Source organism: Engraulis encrasicolus, chromosome 10 (genome assembly GCF_034702125.1).
Source record: "Engraulis encrasicolus isolate BLACKSEA-1 chromosome 10, IST_EnEncr_1.0, whole genome shotgun sequence".
NCBI lineage: Eukaryota > Metazoa > Chordata > Actinopteri > Clupeiformes > Engraulidae > Engraulis > Engraulis encrasicolus.
The window spans coordinates 20,913,535-20,929,370 of NC_085866.1; the positions used below are offsets into that span (position 1 = coordinate 20,913,535).

Here is a 15,836-nt window from a genome sequence, read left to right on the forward strand (position 1 = left end):
GTCTCCCTCTCTCCTTATCTGTTTGTGGATGATCACTCTATCTTTTTTTCTGTCAGACTCTGTGTGTCTCTGCCTGTCTTTCTGCCTGTCCTTTCTGATTCCGTTCCTGTCTCTGGTTCTGTCTGTCTCTTCTCTCTCTCTCTTTTTCTCCTCCTGTCTTTCTCTCTGTCTTCCTGCCTCACAAACTCATCTAATTTTACTTTCATCCCTTTCATAGATGACAGAGGAATGCTTGTGCTGAGAAAGACGTCTGATTATGGAAGAACCACAAAGACTATCGGCGAGAAGATCTACTCGTTCGGGATCGGTGGGCGCTTCCTGTTTGCCTCTGTCATGACTGGAAATGTAAGTTCCTGGGAGCTCTTGTTGTTTCATTACATTGTAACTGGTTGTACTAGCACTTATTTGCATTATTATGTATCAACTGTTTGTCAGGTACAGTAGGTTAGTTTAGGTTTTCATGGTCTGTTTGCCAAGGTTGGGTGATCTGGTCTGGCAGATTGGTTTGGACATTTTGCATAACCACACATTACATTACATTACAATGTGTTACATTGCATGACATTTCATATTCTTATATATCCTGTACACCAGTGGTTCTCAAACTTTTTGTGTGAAGTACCACCTGAGAAAATATTGAGCTCTCAGAGTACCACCTTGACAACCAACATTAGAATATCGCAGTAAAGGCCTTCCCTATTAACTTTTGCCAGTCAGTACAAGAGAGGTTCATAATGGCATCAACAGCTACGGTCACATTCAGTGCAAGTTTGTTTTTAAACTTCTTGCTTGCCTAGTATTATTCTGCATTATGTTTTCTTCATACAGTTCAATATTACAAATGTGAGACCAAAGAGACATTTCCGACTGCAACAACTTGATCAGCTTCAAACAATGCACAACAAATGAATTCTTCCAAGTACCACCAGAGATGTCTCAAGTACCACCAGAGATGTCTCAAGTACCACCAGTGGTACACGTACCACAGTTTGAGCATAACTGCTGTACACCTATATTACATTACATTTAGCAGAAACAGCTGCCTGTATTCAGAATTAAGATTCATTTTGAGAGTATACAGGAAAGTACCGTAAGTGGGAGAGAGAGATGGGTTAGTGTTGGGAAATCACCGATGCCAGACTTGAACCTGGGCCGCCCACCATGGTCCATATATGGTACGTGTATATTAGCACGCTGTGCCACAGCAACCCTGCAGAACCTTTTTTTTCTTCTTCTTCAAGATAGTGACTTACAGTTGAGGACAAAATGCTCCATCTCAGGCCACATAATGAGAGATGACAAGCGATAAGTGGAGCGTGACAATTTAAATAGGACATGATGGAGGTGTTGGTTAGGTGGTTAGCGAGTTAGTGGTCAGAGTCGTTTGCATAAATGAACCCACAGTGCATGCTGCAGGCACCAGGAGGTTGGGGAGAATTTAGTGGCGCCTCGTGTTCAAGTTGTGTAGAAAAGCCGCATTCTTGGGTGTAATTCTTGTATTTTATTTATTTTAGTGGATTAGCATGACACAGACGTTTCGGCCTGAAACGTCTGTCTGTCATGCTAACTCACTAAAATAAAATGCAAGAATTACACCCGAGAGTGCGGCTTTTCTACAAAATATGAACGTTGCCGTTTGCTCGCACCCGAAGACCTTGTAGAAAACAGTTGGGAGTTGAGCACACTTTCTGAAAAAAGGCTGTCTCATGTTCAAGCCCTGCTGTAGTTTCTCCTTGTGTGGTGGTCATAAAAATGAATATAGTTTACACAACAGGCACTTGGACAGTAAATACAACCAAAAAATCTGTTGATGGTGCACAAAAGTATGACAAGAGGTTAGCGTGAGTTTTCCATAGTGGACAAAAAACAAACTGGTTGCACGCCATCTACTTAATGCATTTGTGTGTGCGTGTGCGAGTGCGCGCGCGCGTGTGTGTGTGTGGGGGGTGTGTGGTTGGGGGGTGTTATGATGTTTGTACTGTATGTGTTTGTGTAAAGCTTCTGCACATTTGTGTACAGTGTGTGTGTGTGTGTGTGTGCATGTGCATGTTTGTATGTTTTTGTGTAAAGTTATGTGTGTAAGTGTAACCTTCTTGCGCGTCCATCACAGGGCAACATGCGGATGATCCATGTGTCGGTGGACCAGGGCGACTCGTGGAACATCGCCCAGCTCCCCGCTGTGGGCCACGAGCAGTTCTACTCCATACTGGCCACCAACAACGACATGGTCTTCATGCACGTGGATGAGCCTGGAGGTCAGTCTGAAGATCTCTCTCTCTCTCTCTCTCTCTCTCTCTCTCTTGATTGACTTCAAAGCAGTGTTAATTTCGTCAACCATGACTATGACTAAAATATTTCGTCAACGCCCCTTTTTGATTTTCGTCATTTAGACTAAGACTAAATTGGGAAGGCAATGACTAAAATATGACTAAGACTAAAATTGATTTTCGTCATTGTAACCAAGACTACGACTAAATTAAAGAAAAAAACGGACAAAATTAACACTGCTTCAAAGTCAAAAGTTGCTGTGTGACATTGTCATCACTGCCGCCTGTGTTGGTGTCTCAGTTGTGCAATGCAATGGGTTAATGTTGTTGTGCACTCTGAAGTGTTGTGTATGTATTTATAATCTAGCATAGATCAGACATGGTCAGATATGGAAGGATATAGTCGCGCTAAGCCCCTCAGATATGGGCAGGTTTGAGTCCCTGCACCGCCCCATCTCTCACTCACTCACACTCATTTTCTGTCATCGCTTAACGTCCACTGTCAAATTATATTGGCACTCTGAACTTCTTTGGTGTTGGGCAAGCTGCCATGGTGAAATGATGAGTAGTGATTTTACATTCAAGCCCGCTGTTGACAGTGGGCTCATGTGGCGCCTCAAAGTAAATTCTCTGGGCCTCTTTGGGCACAAAATGGCACCTGTGAAGAACTCCTTCCCAATTGGCTACGTTTACATGAGACATGTCATTCAGAATGAACTAACTTTAATTCTGAATAAAGCTTAATTCCGCTTTGAAAATGCCATGTAAACCCTTCACATTTCGGAATGAAATGAAAGATCAAAGTAAACTCGACGGAACTATTTAATTCTGAATTATTAAATCAGCATTAAAAATGTCATGTGTACGTAGCCATTCACAGTATTTTTTACTCTTTTCTGGCTTACCTACTTAACATTTTGCTCATGAACAGGAAATCATTGGCTATGCACTGTTCCTCATTGGTCAGTATTTAAACTAAAGACATACTGACATACATCTGGCTGGACTAGATACATGACTGTTTGTTACTGGGCTAGCTGTTATCGATCTCTCAGCAGCGTGCTGCCTTACTGTCTTATCTGTTTATCACCTTCTCTACTTGCTTCAACATGTCTAGATATGTTTGTAAATGATTTGCTCTTGGCAACATACTTGAGGCTATAGTTAGCATGTTATCTGATATATTTTTGACAAATAGTGAATTTGTACATATGAATGAATGTGTGAGTGTTCTCTCTAAGAATAGATGGCATGATAACTGGATTAAAAATAGACCTATGCTGTGTCCCATATCCTGCTCTTGTGTCAGTGCACTGACAGTTAGTGCATAGTGCACTGCACTGAGGTCTTTGGTGAATAGTGTCGTGGAAAAGTTTGACACTATCAGTTCACTGAATTCACCAACATTTTCAGAGAAATGTTCAGCCCTACGCACTGAAACATAGTGCCCGAAGTGCACAAGTGCCCGGTACGAGACACAGCGCTAGTGTTGCCCTCGTTTGTCTTAATAGTGATCATGCATCCAATAGCTAACCATGGTTATTGTCATCTTGTTTCCTTGTAGACACTGGCTATGGCACCATCTACGTGTCTGACGATCGTGGCACGGTCTACTCAAAATCTCTGGAGCGCCACCTGTACACCACCACCGGCGGAGAGACAGACTTCACCAACGTCACCTCTCTACGCGGGGTCTTCATCACCAGCATCCTGGCGGAAGGTATGTACATACAGTATCCAGGCCTACAAGCTGACATGGTTTTTTTGTTTATAAATATGGTGTTGTGAGGAGGGGCAAGGCACTGGCAGCCAACCACTAATTTTTTGTCCGACAGCAGTTTCCCACAATCAGAGGTTGACTTGTGTGCAGCCAGGGGAAAACAAAAATTGAGAACCCATGTATACTCCAATGATATAGACTCCAAAGGTCTGCCGACCTCCGAGTCTGGCCAAGCTGCCATATCCTGGCTAGTACGTCTTAGGGCGTGGGCTTAACCTGCTGCATCGATCACATGCCTCTGTATGCCACTGGTCGAAGTTAGTGCAATCAATCAATCATTCACTGGAAGCCAGTCAAAATGGATGAGAGAGCCATCTTGATCAGACTGACTTGGTTGTGAACTTTGTTGTAGCATCACAGGAAGTGTCTTCTGTCACAGGAAATATGTCGTTCTGTCACAGGAAGTACTGCATGGCTTCAGTCTTCAGGCGCCAGCTTGCCTGGTTATCCAGCTTGCCTGGTTATCACCAGACCAAATCACAAGTCAGTGAGATAAGGTCTGGAGACCTGCTTACTGTAAAATCCTGTGAATCACGGGGTGTGTGGTTTACGATTGACGACGGCTGTTTATCGGGCGTTACGAATATGTATCATTTGACATACGTAGCCATAGCCAATGGTGTCAGTTGTATCTGCAGTCAACGCCTTTCCATGGCTCCACGTTGTCAGATTTGAGGCACCGATCTTGTCCGTTCTCTGGGTACAAAATCCATGCCGTCTTTCAGATCGGAACGATTATGCAAAGCAGCATGGGATTTCCCAGGCTAATATCCAGCAACGTTGTAAAGGTTTTCAGTAATTTTTGCAATTAAAAAATATGATTTCTTTTTAATAATCTATAGAAATAAGTCTACTGTGCCCCATATATTTAAAATGAAAATCTGGGCAACTCTTGGATCTTGTCACATTTCAGTTATAGTGCAGACTGTTCTGTCTGTGGAACACGTTATTTTAACATTACAACATTATTACATTACACAGAGTCTTTTGTCACACAATTGCATCTTGGTCACTGCCATTCTGGTGCTAGAAATCTTATAATCAGGGCAGTGCCTGAAGGACTAAAGCAATACTAAGTAGTTCACATGTTTGGCTGCACTACAGGTTGGATGTGGAATTGTTCTCAGTGTTCCTTTATGGAAGCTTGAACTGCAGCCCACAGCTTCTCTGTCTGGCCAAAACAGCGTGTGCGTGATATTAAAAGAAGGATCTGAATGTGGTTGACCCAGGGCGCCAGTCATGCGCTCCTGTTGAACTTCTGTGCTTCCCATTTTATAATGTTCCCTAATTTTAGGGAAGGAAAACACATGGTCATTTTATTTTCATATACATATTCATATTACTAGGTATAAATGGTTATTACCATGAAATGACATTTAAATTTCAACGAAATGACCATGAAATTGCCACCTTATTAGTGATCCGAACACACACACACTGAACACACACACAGCAAAAGTTGCTTTGTCACGGCACAACAGTCTTCTTCCCACTGGCATGTGTGGTCATGGCTGGCTACTGTGCTGTGGGGATTTCGCAGTAACATGATGACCTATGCTGGAATGTGGCGGCATAGCAGGGGTAGTCAGGCCCATCGACAGAGAGGGACAAATGGGTATATTGTACCGGGCCCAGGGAGATGGGGAGGCCCAGAATTGGGTCCTCATTACGTGGTATGTAATGGCTTGGGGGCCCTTTCAGATGAATTTGTCCTGGGCCCATCAAAAGCTGTCAGCGTCCCTGGGGGTAGTTCTGGCACTTAATCATTGCTAAATCGGCCACACAAGCCAGTGCTGTGTCACTCTCATAGTGACATTCATGGGTGGCCACCGCTAGGCGAATGTACTGTAAATCCATGGCTAACGTCTGGCCCTGGCTGTATTATTTTTTGCATCATCTTCTAACAAACATTATGAGTTGGCCCTGAGGAATGTTTGTTCTGTGTGAGCCAGTACAATGTGTACCTCCAAGCATTTGCTTTTTTAATTGGTCTTCTGTTCAAGTTGGTATTACACACATACACAAGAATGGTATCAATGCAAGCCAGTGCAACAATAGTATGAAAACAAAAGGCAACATGGATCATAATGAAAAACAAGACCTATGAACAATACCCATTGAAACTCAACTTAGATTTTGTGCCAACTTTTGAACATGTATACACTGATACACTTATTAGGTGAAATCTTCCTGGAAGATTTTAAGATTGTGTTATCTGCTCTAGATAGGCTTACTAAATCTCCTTGTGTTTTCACTGTGCTCATATCCTCCATGAAGAGCAGACACCGGAGCAGGGGCGAATTTCTCAAAACCAAAGTTGCTTACTACATTAGCTACTTTGTTGTTTTCAATGCATTTTCCCATTGGAAACTATCGAAGTTGCTAACAAGCTAACAACTTCTCTTTTGAGAAACTCACCCCAGTACAGATGCAATTCCTCTCTTGTTTTAACCCATTGACGCCTAAGGCACCTGCAACAAAGGGTGCTGAATGCCTGACCCCTTTTTGAGAAAAGCTGCTCTCAGCCTATAAAAACCTAAATATCTCAGCCTCTGAAGCACATAAAAACATGCAATGAGAATGCATTTAAATGCTAAGACCCTCATCTTTCATTAAAATGTGTTCATTCGTCTCAAATAAACAAAGATTTTTAATAAAGTTGTCTCAAATATCATGAGCCTGAATGTTGCGTAATGCAGCTCCAGGCGCCAGGGTCAATGTTGCGCAAAGCAACATCCAGCATCAATGGGTTAATCAAGTGCACAACCTAGGGACTGAGGTATCGATGGATATACATGTGCCATCTTCATCAGAGTCCATGATTATATCCTCATCTATCATTTCCTTTCCTCCCTCGTGTCTTGTAGATGGGTCTGTGCAGAGCGTGGTGTCATTCGACCAGGGAGGAGAGTGGGTTCCCCTGCAGAAGCCATTCAACAGCCAGTGTGACTCCACCGCTGTGGATAAGGACAAGGTAAGGAGGGGTAGAAAAGGGAGATATCCTCCGCGCTCCTGTACTTCACAATCTGGTGCGTCACAGGAAAGGACTAGTAATAGCAGGCGAGGAAGAGTGTCACCGGAGCATCTTCAGATGCAGAAAAAATACTCTTTTCTTGGGCAAGTGCCAAGGCTAACGTTTCGACGTTGTCACGTCTTCTTCAGAGTCCATGAACCCAATAAAACAGTAATTTTTCCACATCTGAAGATGCTCCGGTGACTCTCTTCCTTCCAAGGTGAGGAGGGGCTCATAGGGTTACATTACATTACATTACATTACACCGTGGCAGTGCTTTTTCGCGCACCAAATCACAATGCGAACCGAAAAATACTTGATCTTTCTCCGTGAACCGTGACAAAAAGTTGGTGTCGGCAGGTTCATCTGGGTAACAACACGCAGTCACGCGTGGAACGGTTCAGAGCCTGGTTTGAACGCGGGTGGTTTGCGGGTAAGCACTTAAGTGCTGAACGTAACTGGTGCGGGCATGGGGACTGGCACCATTCTAGTCGGTATGAAAACAGTATCTGTGGAAGGTTTGGCATGATATGACGCGGCCTGTTTGCACTGCATAGGTGTGGGAAGAGAATGTAAAGTAACCATCAATCATAATGTTATCACACAAAATAACTATACTGTCTGAAACGAAGAGGTGATATAACGAGTCAAGATTGGTCCTCCAAGAATTTCTGGCAATTTTCTATAACGATAACATTTGATGCCAGAGTATTTATAGCATATAGCAAGCTCAATTTTGATGGGTTTATTTTCACGCCTCACCTCTGGTGGACATGTGTGTGTGTGACTGTCACTGTGTGTGAGTGTGCGTGTGAGAGCGTGCGTGCTTGTGTGCTTGTGCATGTGTGCGTAGTCCAAAATGTGTCTACGGTTTACCGTATGCAGTCAAGCGATATGACCCTGTATTTATTTTTCCACCCACAGTGCACTCTGCACATCCATGCGTCCTACAGTACCTCCATGAAGCTCAACGTTCCCATGCTTCCTCTCAGCGAGCCCAACGCTGTGGGACTCATCCTGGCACACGGTACGCCACTGCACTACATTACATTAGTGAAGTGAAAGCGAAAGACCAACTGGGAAACTGCAACTCCCGCTGTCATTGTGACACAGCACTCCACAGCACACAAGTGTTCACTGCACACAACAAAAGTGCATTTATGCCTCACCTGTGCAAATTACACAAAATAGAAGTTCACTCATGTCCCTGGCACTACAACTGCACTGAACTCTGTGACACGGTTTTAAAATATCTGCCCGTTTGGCGGATCGTTTACACAGGGGTTGTATTACAATGCCGGTCTTATCGGCCCCAAGTCTGTGGTTAAACAAATAAAGTAGGACATGTTTGAGTTCCTGCTTGTCTTTATTTTCATGAGCGTGTCGTTAGCTCATCCGGGAAAGGTATTCCGGTATTTGTTTTTCACCCGTGATTCAGAGCCCTATACTACAAAGCTGGTTCAGGAGTAAACCAGGTTAAGTTAAGAGGTAAATCATCTAATAGAAGAACCTGCAGTCCTCATTTTCTTAAGAACACACAGGACACCAGGGTTCTATTAGATGATTTACCTCTTAACTTAACCTGGTTTTATCCTGAATCTGCTTTGTAGTATAGGCGCCAGGTCTGTTGAGGAATAATGCAGGAGCTCTGTTGTTTGAAGTGCCATCAAATTGAATAATTCATTTGCTTTTTACACTGATCTGCCTCTGGTTCCTTCAAATCTACACTGGTCCTGGAGGGTTAATAACGTTGCTGGTTTGTCTGTGTCCGTTTCTTTTTCTCTTCTTCTCTCTGTTTCCCTGTCTCCCCGTCTCCCTGTGAGTCTGTTTCTATCTCTCTCTCTCTCTCTCTCTCTCTCTCTCTCTCTCTCTCGCTGTCCCTCTCTCTCTTCTTGTCTTTCTTTCTTTCTTTCTTTCTTTCTTTCTTTCTCTCTCTCTCTCTCTCTCTCTCTCTCTCTCTCTCTCTCTCTCTCTCTCTCTCTCTCTCTCTCTCTCTCTCTCTCTCTCTCTCTCTCTCCGCTGCAGGCAGTGTGGGTGATGCCATTTCAGTGATGACTCCTGACGTGTACGTGTCAGATGACGGTGGGTACTCGTGGCAGCGGGCGCTGCTGGGGCCACACCACTATGCCATCCTGGACTCCGGAGGCCTGCTGGTGGCCGTGGAGCACACCAACGAACCCATCTCCACAATCAAGTGAGCAACACACCTCCAAAAAAGCAATAGTCGTGTTTGCAATGAGATATTTTTTCGACTTTATTGATGACAGGATAGTATGAGAGATGGACAGGAAATGAATGGAGAGAGAGATGGGGAGGGGTCGGCAAATGACCTGGGCCGGGAATTGAACCCGGGTAGGCTGCATGGTAGACGAGTGCCCTACCGGTTGGCCACGGCAGGGCCCGTGTTTGCAATGAAGCTAGCAGATATGTGCGTGATCACAATGACATGTACTTGGTCTTAGAAAGGTGGGCTTGAATGCCTAGCAAGCAAGGTGGAGAGAAATATCTAACATGACTTTCCAAGAAAGGAATAAAAACAGAATACCTGGCCTTGCTCAGAGTGCATATTTTTCACAAAAACTATGCAAAAGTGTTGCTCTGTAAGCATACATGTACATGCTCACACAGTGTGAACAATATGTGTGCATTATGTGCATCCCTGACTTTATATATGTATATGATTGTAAGCATCCATTTTCCCTTCTCAGGTTCTCCACTGACGAGGGCCAGTGCTGGCACGAGTACAACTTCACCGCGGACCCCATCTACTTCACGGGCCTGGCCTCGGAGCCCGGGGCCCGCTCCATGAACGTCAGCGTCTGGGGCTACAAGGAGTCCATCCTCAGCCAGTACTGGGTCTCCATCACCATCGACTTCAGGGAGCTCCTCACACGCGACTGTGAGTCAGTCACTGAGAATAGATTGAGGCCCATGACATGACACTAAGCTGACGCTTTTTATCCAAAGCGACTTACAGTTGTTTACAGGGTGGGGTTAGAAGCCTTGCTCTAAGGCAGTGGTTCTCAACTGGAAGTCTTGGGACCCACCATTTTCCACTCTCATTCGGTCGCGACCCAATTCTCAAAATGTAACCAAGACTCGAATGACTGGTTGCACGCTATCTCGCATTCATCTTGCATATCTATCTCGCATAAACATTCAAATTGTATCTATGACGATAGATGACACGGAGTTCACTAGCCTATCAACATAAAAGTTGTAAATGGTTGCAGGAAAAGTTGGATTTTTTTTTTAGAATTAAGGGGTTTTTTACACCAAGGCTCCGCGACCCACCCATGACCTCTCTGCGACCCACTTTTGGGTCACAACCCACCAGTTGAGAAACACTGCTCTAGGGCACCTCATTCTTGGAGTGCGGTAGTGAGTGAAAGGGTGGTATTTGAACCTGCAACCCTCTTATCTAAATCCATCTCTGTCTCTCCATCTCTCAATTTAAAAAACTGCATAGCAATGTCACATGCACATGTTACTTGAAGAACATGTATCGTGTATGGTGAAACATATGTCAAATGAAGCTTATCTAGTTGCACAATGTTTTTGGTAAATGGTGCTTGTGCACCACTTAATGATTTCGCTTGGCTTTTGTTTTTTCTAAATGCAACAACATATAATTGTGTAATTACTCTGAAGAAGACGCGCACTGCGTCGAAGCGTCAGTGTTTATGTTTGCACCACAATAAGATAGCTAAAAAGTATCAGAGTGCTCCAGTCATCCTTGGCCTAGTCTTTTCGAAGTCGACCAGTTTACTTTCCATTATTGTGTAATTACATTGTACATACCTAACACTAATCCTAAGGTATAGCATGAATGTAATGTAACATATTGTTACAAACCTTGTTATGCTGAACTTTTTTATACTAATCCTTACAAGCCTCTTTGTAATGTATTTCTTTATTTTATTATTTCTATGTATTATTCCTTTAATATTCCTTCTTTTATTTTTATTTTTTTCTGTTTTGGGGTTTGGCTACCAGGCCAGGATAATGACTACGTGCAATGGCTGGCGCACTCTGATGACATCAGCGACCCCACGGACGGGTGCATGCTGGGATACAAGGAGAAGTTCCTGAGGCTGCGCAAGGACTCTGTGTGCTGGAACGGCAGGGACTACACCGTCAATAAGCAGCACACACCCTGCCCCTGCACACTGGATGACTTCCTATGGTAGGCTCATGTAGACACACACACACACACACACACACACACACACACACACACACACACACACACACACACACACACACACACACACACACACACACACACACACACACACACACACACACAGGCCCTGCAGACTTTGTCTGGTAAGCTCATACATAGACACAAAAACACACACATGCGCGCCATGTCCATGTGCACTAGGTGACTTTGGTAGGCTCATACATATACATACACACACACACACACACACACACACACACTGGATGATTTCCACTTTCCACAAATGCACACATGTACACACTCAGACTCACTTTCACACACATAGTGCATGATTTACACTGGTCTGGCTCTCTCTCTCTCTCACACTCACACACACACACACACACACACACACACACACACACACACACACACACACACACACACACACACACACACACACACACACACACACACACACACACACACACACACACACACACAGCCCTGTGTGTGTCTCTCTCTCGTGTCAGACCTCAAATGTCACCCCACCCTCATCCCTATTGGCGCTGAGAGAAACAGATACACATACACATACTCGGTAGTTTCCACATGAACACCTCTATGTCAGTTTTTTTTTAAATGACTCTTTGAATTTGTCACTAATAAATGTGACTCACCAACCCCACAGCGACTTTGGCTACTACCGTGCAGAAAACAGTTCAGAGTGTCTGGAGCAGCCCGACTTGAAGGGCCACGTCCTGGAGTTCTGCCTCCACGGCAAGAAGGAGCAGCTGCAAACCCATGGGTAAGACCACCACCAAAATCCTTATAAGAAGTACCTGAGCTGCAGACCCCATGGGGTAAGACCACCAGGACCAAAATCCCATTTTTTTGGGGTCTTTTCGACTTTATTTATGACAGTACAGTGAAGATGGTGACAGGAAGCGAGTGGGAAGAGGGAGACAGGGAAAGGCCAGGAAAGGACCCAGGCCGGGAATCGAACCCGGGACGGCCACATAGTAGACGAGTGCCCTACCGTTAGACCACGGTAGGGCTCCAAAATCCCACTTTAGTGCACAAGTACTCAAAGACATACTGTATAAGTATCTGAGCGGCAGGCCAATGGGTCAGACCAAAGTCCCTCTACACAAGTACCCAAAGACATACTGTATACGTATCTGAGGTAGCTGCACACCCATGGGTAAGACCACGATCAGAAAGTCATTTTAGTACACAAGAACCCCAAAGACATACTGTACAAGTATCTAAGCTGCAGGTAAGACCACGACCAAGAAGTCATTTTAGTGCACAGGTACCCCAAAGGCATACTGTACAAGTACCTGAGTGGCAGGCCCATGGGTCAGATGAAAGTCCCTCTACACAAGTACACAAAGACATACTGTATTTGTACCTGAGCGGCAGGCCCATGGGTAAGACCACGACCAAGAAGTCATTTTAGTTACTAAAATGCAGCACACAAGCACCCCAAAGGGCCCAAGCCCACAGACCCAAGAGCCAAGAGGGCCCTGAGACCCAAGCCTTCGCACTACAAAAAACACTTCATTATTGGTCTATATTATATGGTTGTGACGTCATCGGTCGAATGCTCCATTCATTTCAACGGGGCTCCCCAACGTTCGCACGTCTGTTATTTTTCGATAACGGACGGGTTGGTCTATAACAGACCGCTGTCAATGGCAACAAGACTTTTCACTGCTAAAGCGACTTTTCAACAAGACTAATCAGCTGCTGTGATAGACTACACCTGTTGTCCTGGCTACCTAGCTGTTAGCGGTGTTCCACAACGGCACTGTTTTGTTTTGCGCAGCAACAATCTTTTGACATTAAAAACTAGGCTATAATAGGCTAGACCTCACATTAAATAGGCCTAAAGAAATGTCCCCGCCATGTGTGAATCATTTAAGTATATCCATATAATAAGCGGGTTAACTTTCGGCGAGTCGGTCGCTTTGTGGAATAGCAGCACTTCAGAGAGAACAAGACCCCTCCGCTCCGCGTCGGGGTCTAAAGATTCTCTCTGTCGTGCTGCTATTCCACGGTAGCGACCTTCTCGCCGAACGTTAACCCTTACATATTTTTGTTCTCATATTGCTTTTAAATTGCACTTTAAACTAGCCTGGTTCCTACTAAACCTCTGTGTGTTTGAGCTCTGGAGCCCCCTGGTGGCGCTCAACACACACAGAGGTCGGGGAGCATATTGTAGCAGGATTCCTTTTCTGGACTCAAAAATGAATGCCGAGCATTAATTGCTTCAATATTAAGGACAGCTCACATTGAGGAGCCACAGGACCTATTATAGACTATATTGACACTTTAGAGATCAACAGATTTTTAAAAAAAGGAATTTGTTGATATTGAAGCAATAAATGCTGCGATTATTATATTAAGAAGCATGTTCATTGCATCCTGTCAACCACTGATTACCAATTAATTAATGGGCATTAGATGCCGTTGCGCCACCTGACATCTGAGCCCTCTCCCACCCCCCACAAAAAAAATCGTCTTTGACCCACATGCTGCTTTGTGTCCAGGTACCGGAAAATTCCAGGTGACAAGTGCGAAGGGGGAAACCAGCCCGTGCGAAAGGTCATAGACCTGAGCAAGAACTGCGTCAGTGACCTCATAGACCCAGAACTGCTGGTAAGTCCGTGTGGTGTTATATTCCACTTTCATTAAAGGGTAACTTCAGCCAATTTCAACATGCAGTTGTAATGCTCACTTGCCAGTACCTGAGATTTTTTTTCTTTTTTCTTCAGCCTTTTCTGAGATCCTGGTCATTGTAATGGAAGCAGGTGTTTGTTTACATTTAAAAAAAACATGTTGATTTATTCCAAAAAACATCCAAAAGGTTATGCGACATCAGCAGACAACTAGCAAACAGCGATATCTTTTGGGAAAATATTTGGAGTAGGCCTATGTTAACATTTTTAAAACAAAAGCTGCCCCCATTAGAATAGCTCATATCTCGGAAAGGGCTGAGCCAAAAAAATTAATCATCACCGTGTACTGACAAGTCCAGGGTAGCGTGAGCAATACAACAGCATATTGGTAGGAGTGCTCCTTTAAGATGAATGAGGTACTCGCTGCTCATGTCCAAAGAGACATCGTCGCAGGTGCTAGGCATGTATGTAGTGAGTAATGGACAAGAGATGTTTTACTGCCAGGAATGGCCTAATCCCGAAAAATCCTGCAATACCAGTAGAGTGTTCAGTGATTGGGATTTGCGAAAACTTTGCCTAATATCGGTTTATCAAGTGTGTATGTTTATCAAGAAGTTCTATCCATATATATTTTCATGTTGTCATATGTTTAATATATTATTTAAGTCAAGTATGGCAGGTAGCAAGCTTCACTCGGGTTTTGTGATTCATTTTGAGGGTGCTGGCCCAAACAATACATTTAGAATCAGAAGAGAAAGGGGCGCACCTTGCATGAAACTGTTTTCTTTATTCTTTGTGGGATATTAGGATATTATTTATACCAAGAAACTGCATTTAACCCTCTCCGTTGTTTTTCCTCTGAACAGAGGGACAGCCACCCCACCAGCTCTGCTCCCATCATCGCCACGGTGATCGCCATCCTCATCATCAGCATCGCAGCTGGAGTTCTGTTTGTAAAGAAGTACGTCTGTGGAGGAAGGTGAGGCTGGAGTTTTTTTTTAATCTTTTTTTTAAAGTATTTTTGGGGCTTTTTGGGCTTTATTACTACAGGACAGTGTGAGAGGAGACAGGAAACGATAGGAAGAGAGAGATGGGACAGGGCCGGGAAATTACCCCGGCCGGACTCGAACCGGGGTCCCGTGGGCATGCAAGCCCAAATGTGGGGGGCTTAGCGCACTGCGCCACTTAATAATGAAAATAACTATCTATGAATTGCTCCGCATAATAGCAGAATGTGTAATGCAAATAAAGTGTACCTAAAAGGCAATGTAGGATAACAATGTACATAGTACAGTGTAGGATAATGATAATTTTACCTAATATTACCTAAAGAACTATTTTTTTTTAAAATCACATACCATAGTTTGTCTATTTACTAGCATGCCTACTTGACTATGTATGAGTAACGCATCCTCACAATCACAATGAATCTCAAGCACTTTTTTCAGTGTAATTGCTTTGTTTATATGTACTTTCCCACAAAGTGCTGTTGTGTCGCTATTTCTTGGATGTGCTACCTAGCTTGAACCCTAACAATGGAACCCAATTCAACCGTCCTGCACAGGTTCCTGGTACACAGATACTCAGTGTTGCAACACAATGCTGAGGTCAATGGCATTGAGGGAGTAGACGAGCCATTGGACACCAACGTGGCCACGTCTGCCAAGATAGAGTTCCATGACGACTCAGACGAGGTAAGACTCCCAACACGGAGGCGCCACTATACTCAGTAATACATCCTTTGGGAAAGTCTGCCATGAGATCCTTTCTAGGTTTTTTTTTTTGTGAAAGTGAATGAGTCAAACTTTCCTTTAAAGTTTCCTTTAAAGTTGTTGTGATAGCTGTTTCTTGTTTTTAAAGCCATTTGGCTGTACAAGCAAAAGCTGACCCAACTTAAAAGCATTTTTCCTAGGGTTTAAGAGTTGAA

At 44.0% G+C, this 15,836-nt stretch overlaps 1 protein-coding gene across 1 annotated transcript in view; it reads left to right on the plus strand.

Annotated features, from left to right (window-relative positions):
* The window catches only part of sort1b (sortilin 1b), a 30,765-nt gene that overhangs the window by 12,301 nt on the left and 2,628 nt on the right, over positions 1–15,836 (plus strand). Inside the window, exons 8-19 of the mRNA XM_063208372.1 lie at positions 218–345; positions 2,111–2,255; positions 3,832–3,987; positions 6,915–7,021; positions 7,985–8,087; positions 9,086–9,254; positions 9,769–9,959; positions 11,057–11,246; positions 11,917–12,033; positions 13,781–13,889; positions 14,776–14,888; positions 15,474–15,603. Coding sequence (XP_063064442.1) covers positions 218–345; positions 2,111–2,255; positions 3,832–3,987; positions 6,915–7,021; positions 7,985–8,087; positions 9,086–9,254; positions 9,769–9,959; positions 11,057–11,246; positions 11,917–12,033; positions 13,781–13,889; positions 14,776–14,888; positions 15,474–15,603 — 1,658 coding nt within the window. The remainder of the gene's footprint in view (positions 1–217; positions 346–2,110; positions 2,256–3,831; positions 3,988–6,914; positions 7,022–7,984; positions 8,088–9,085; positions 9,255–9,768; positions 9,960–11,056; positions 11,247–11,916; positions 12,034–13,780; positions 13,890–14,775; positions 14,889–15,473; positions 15,604–15,836) is intronic.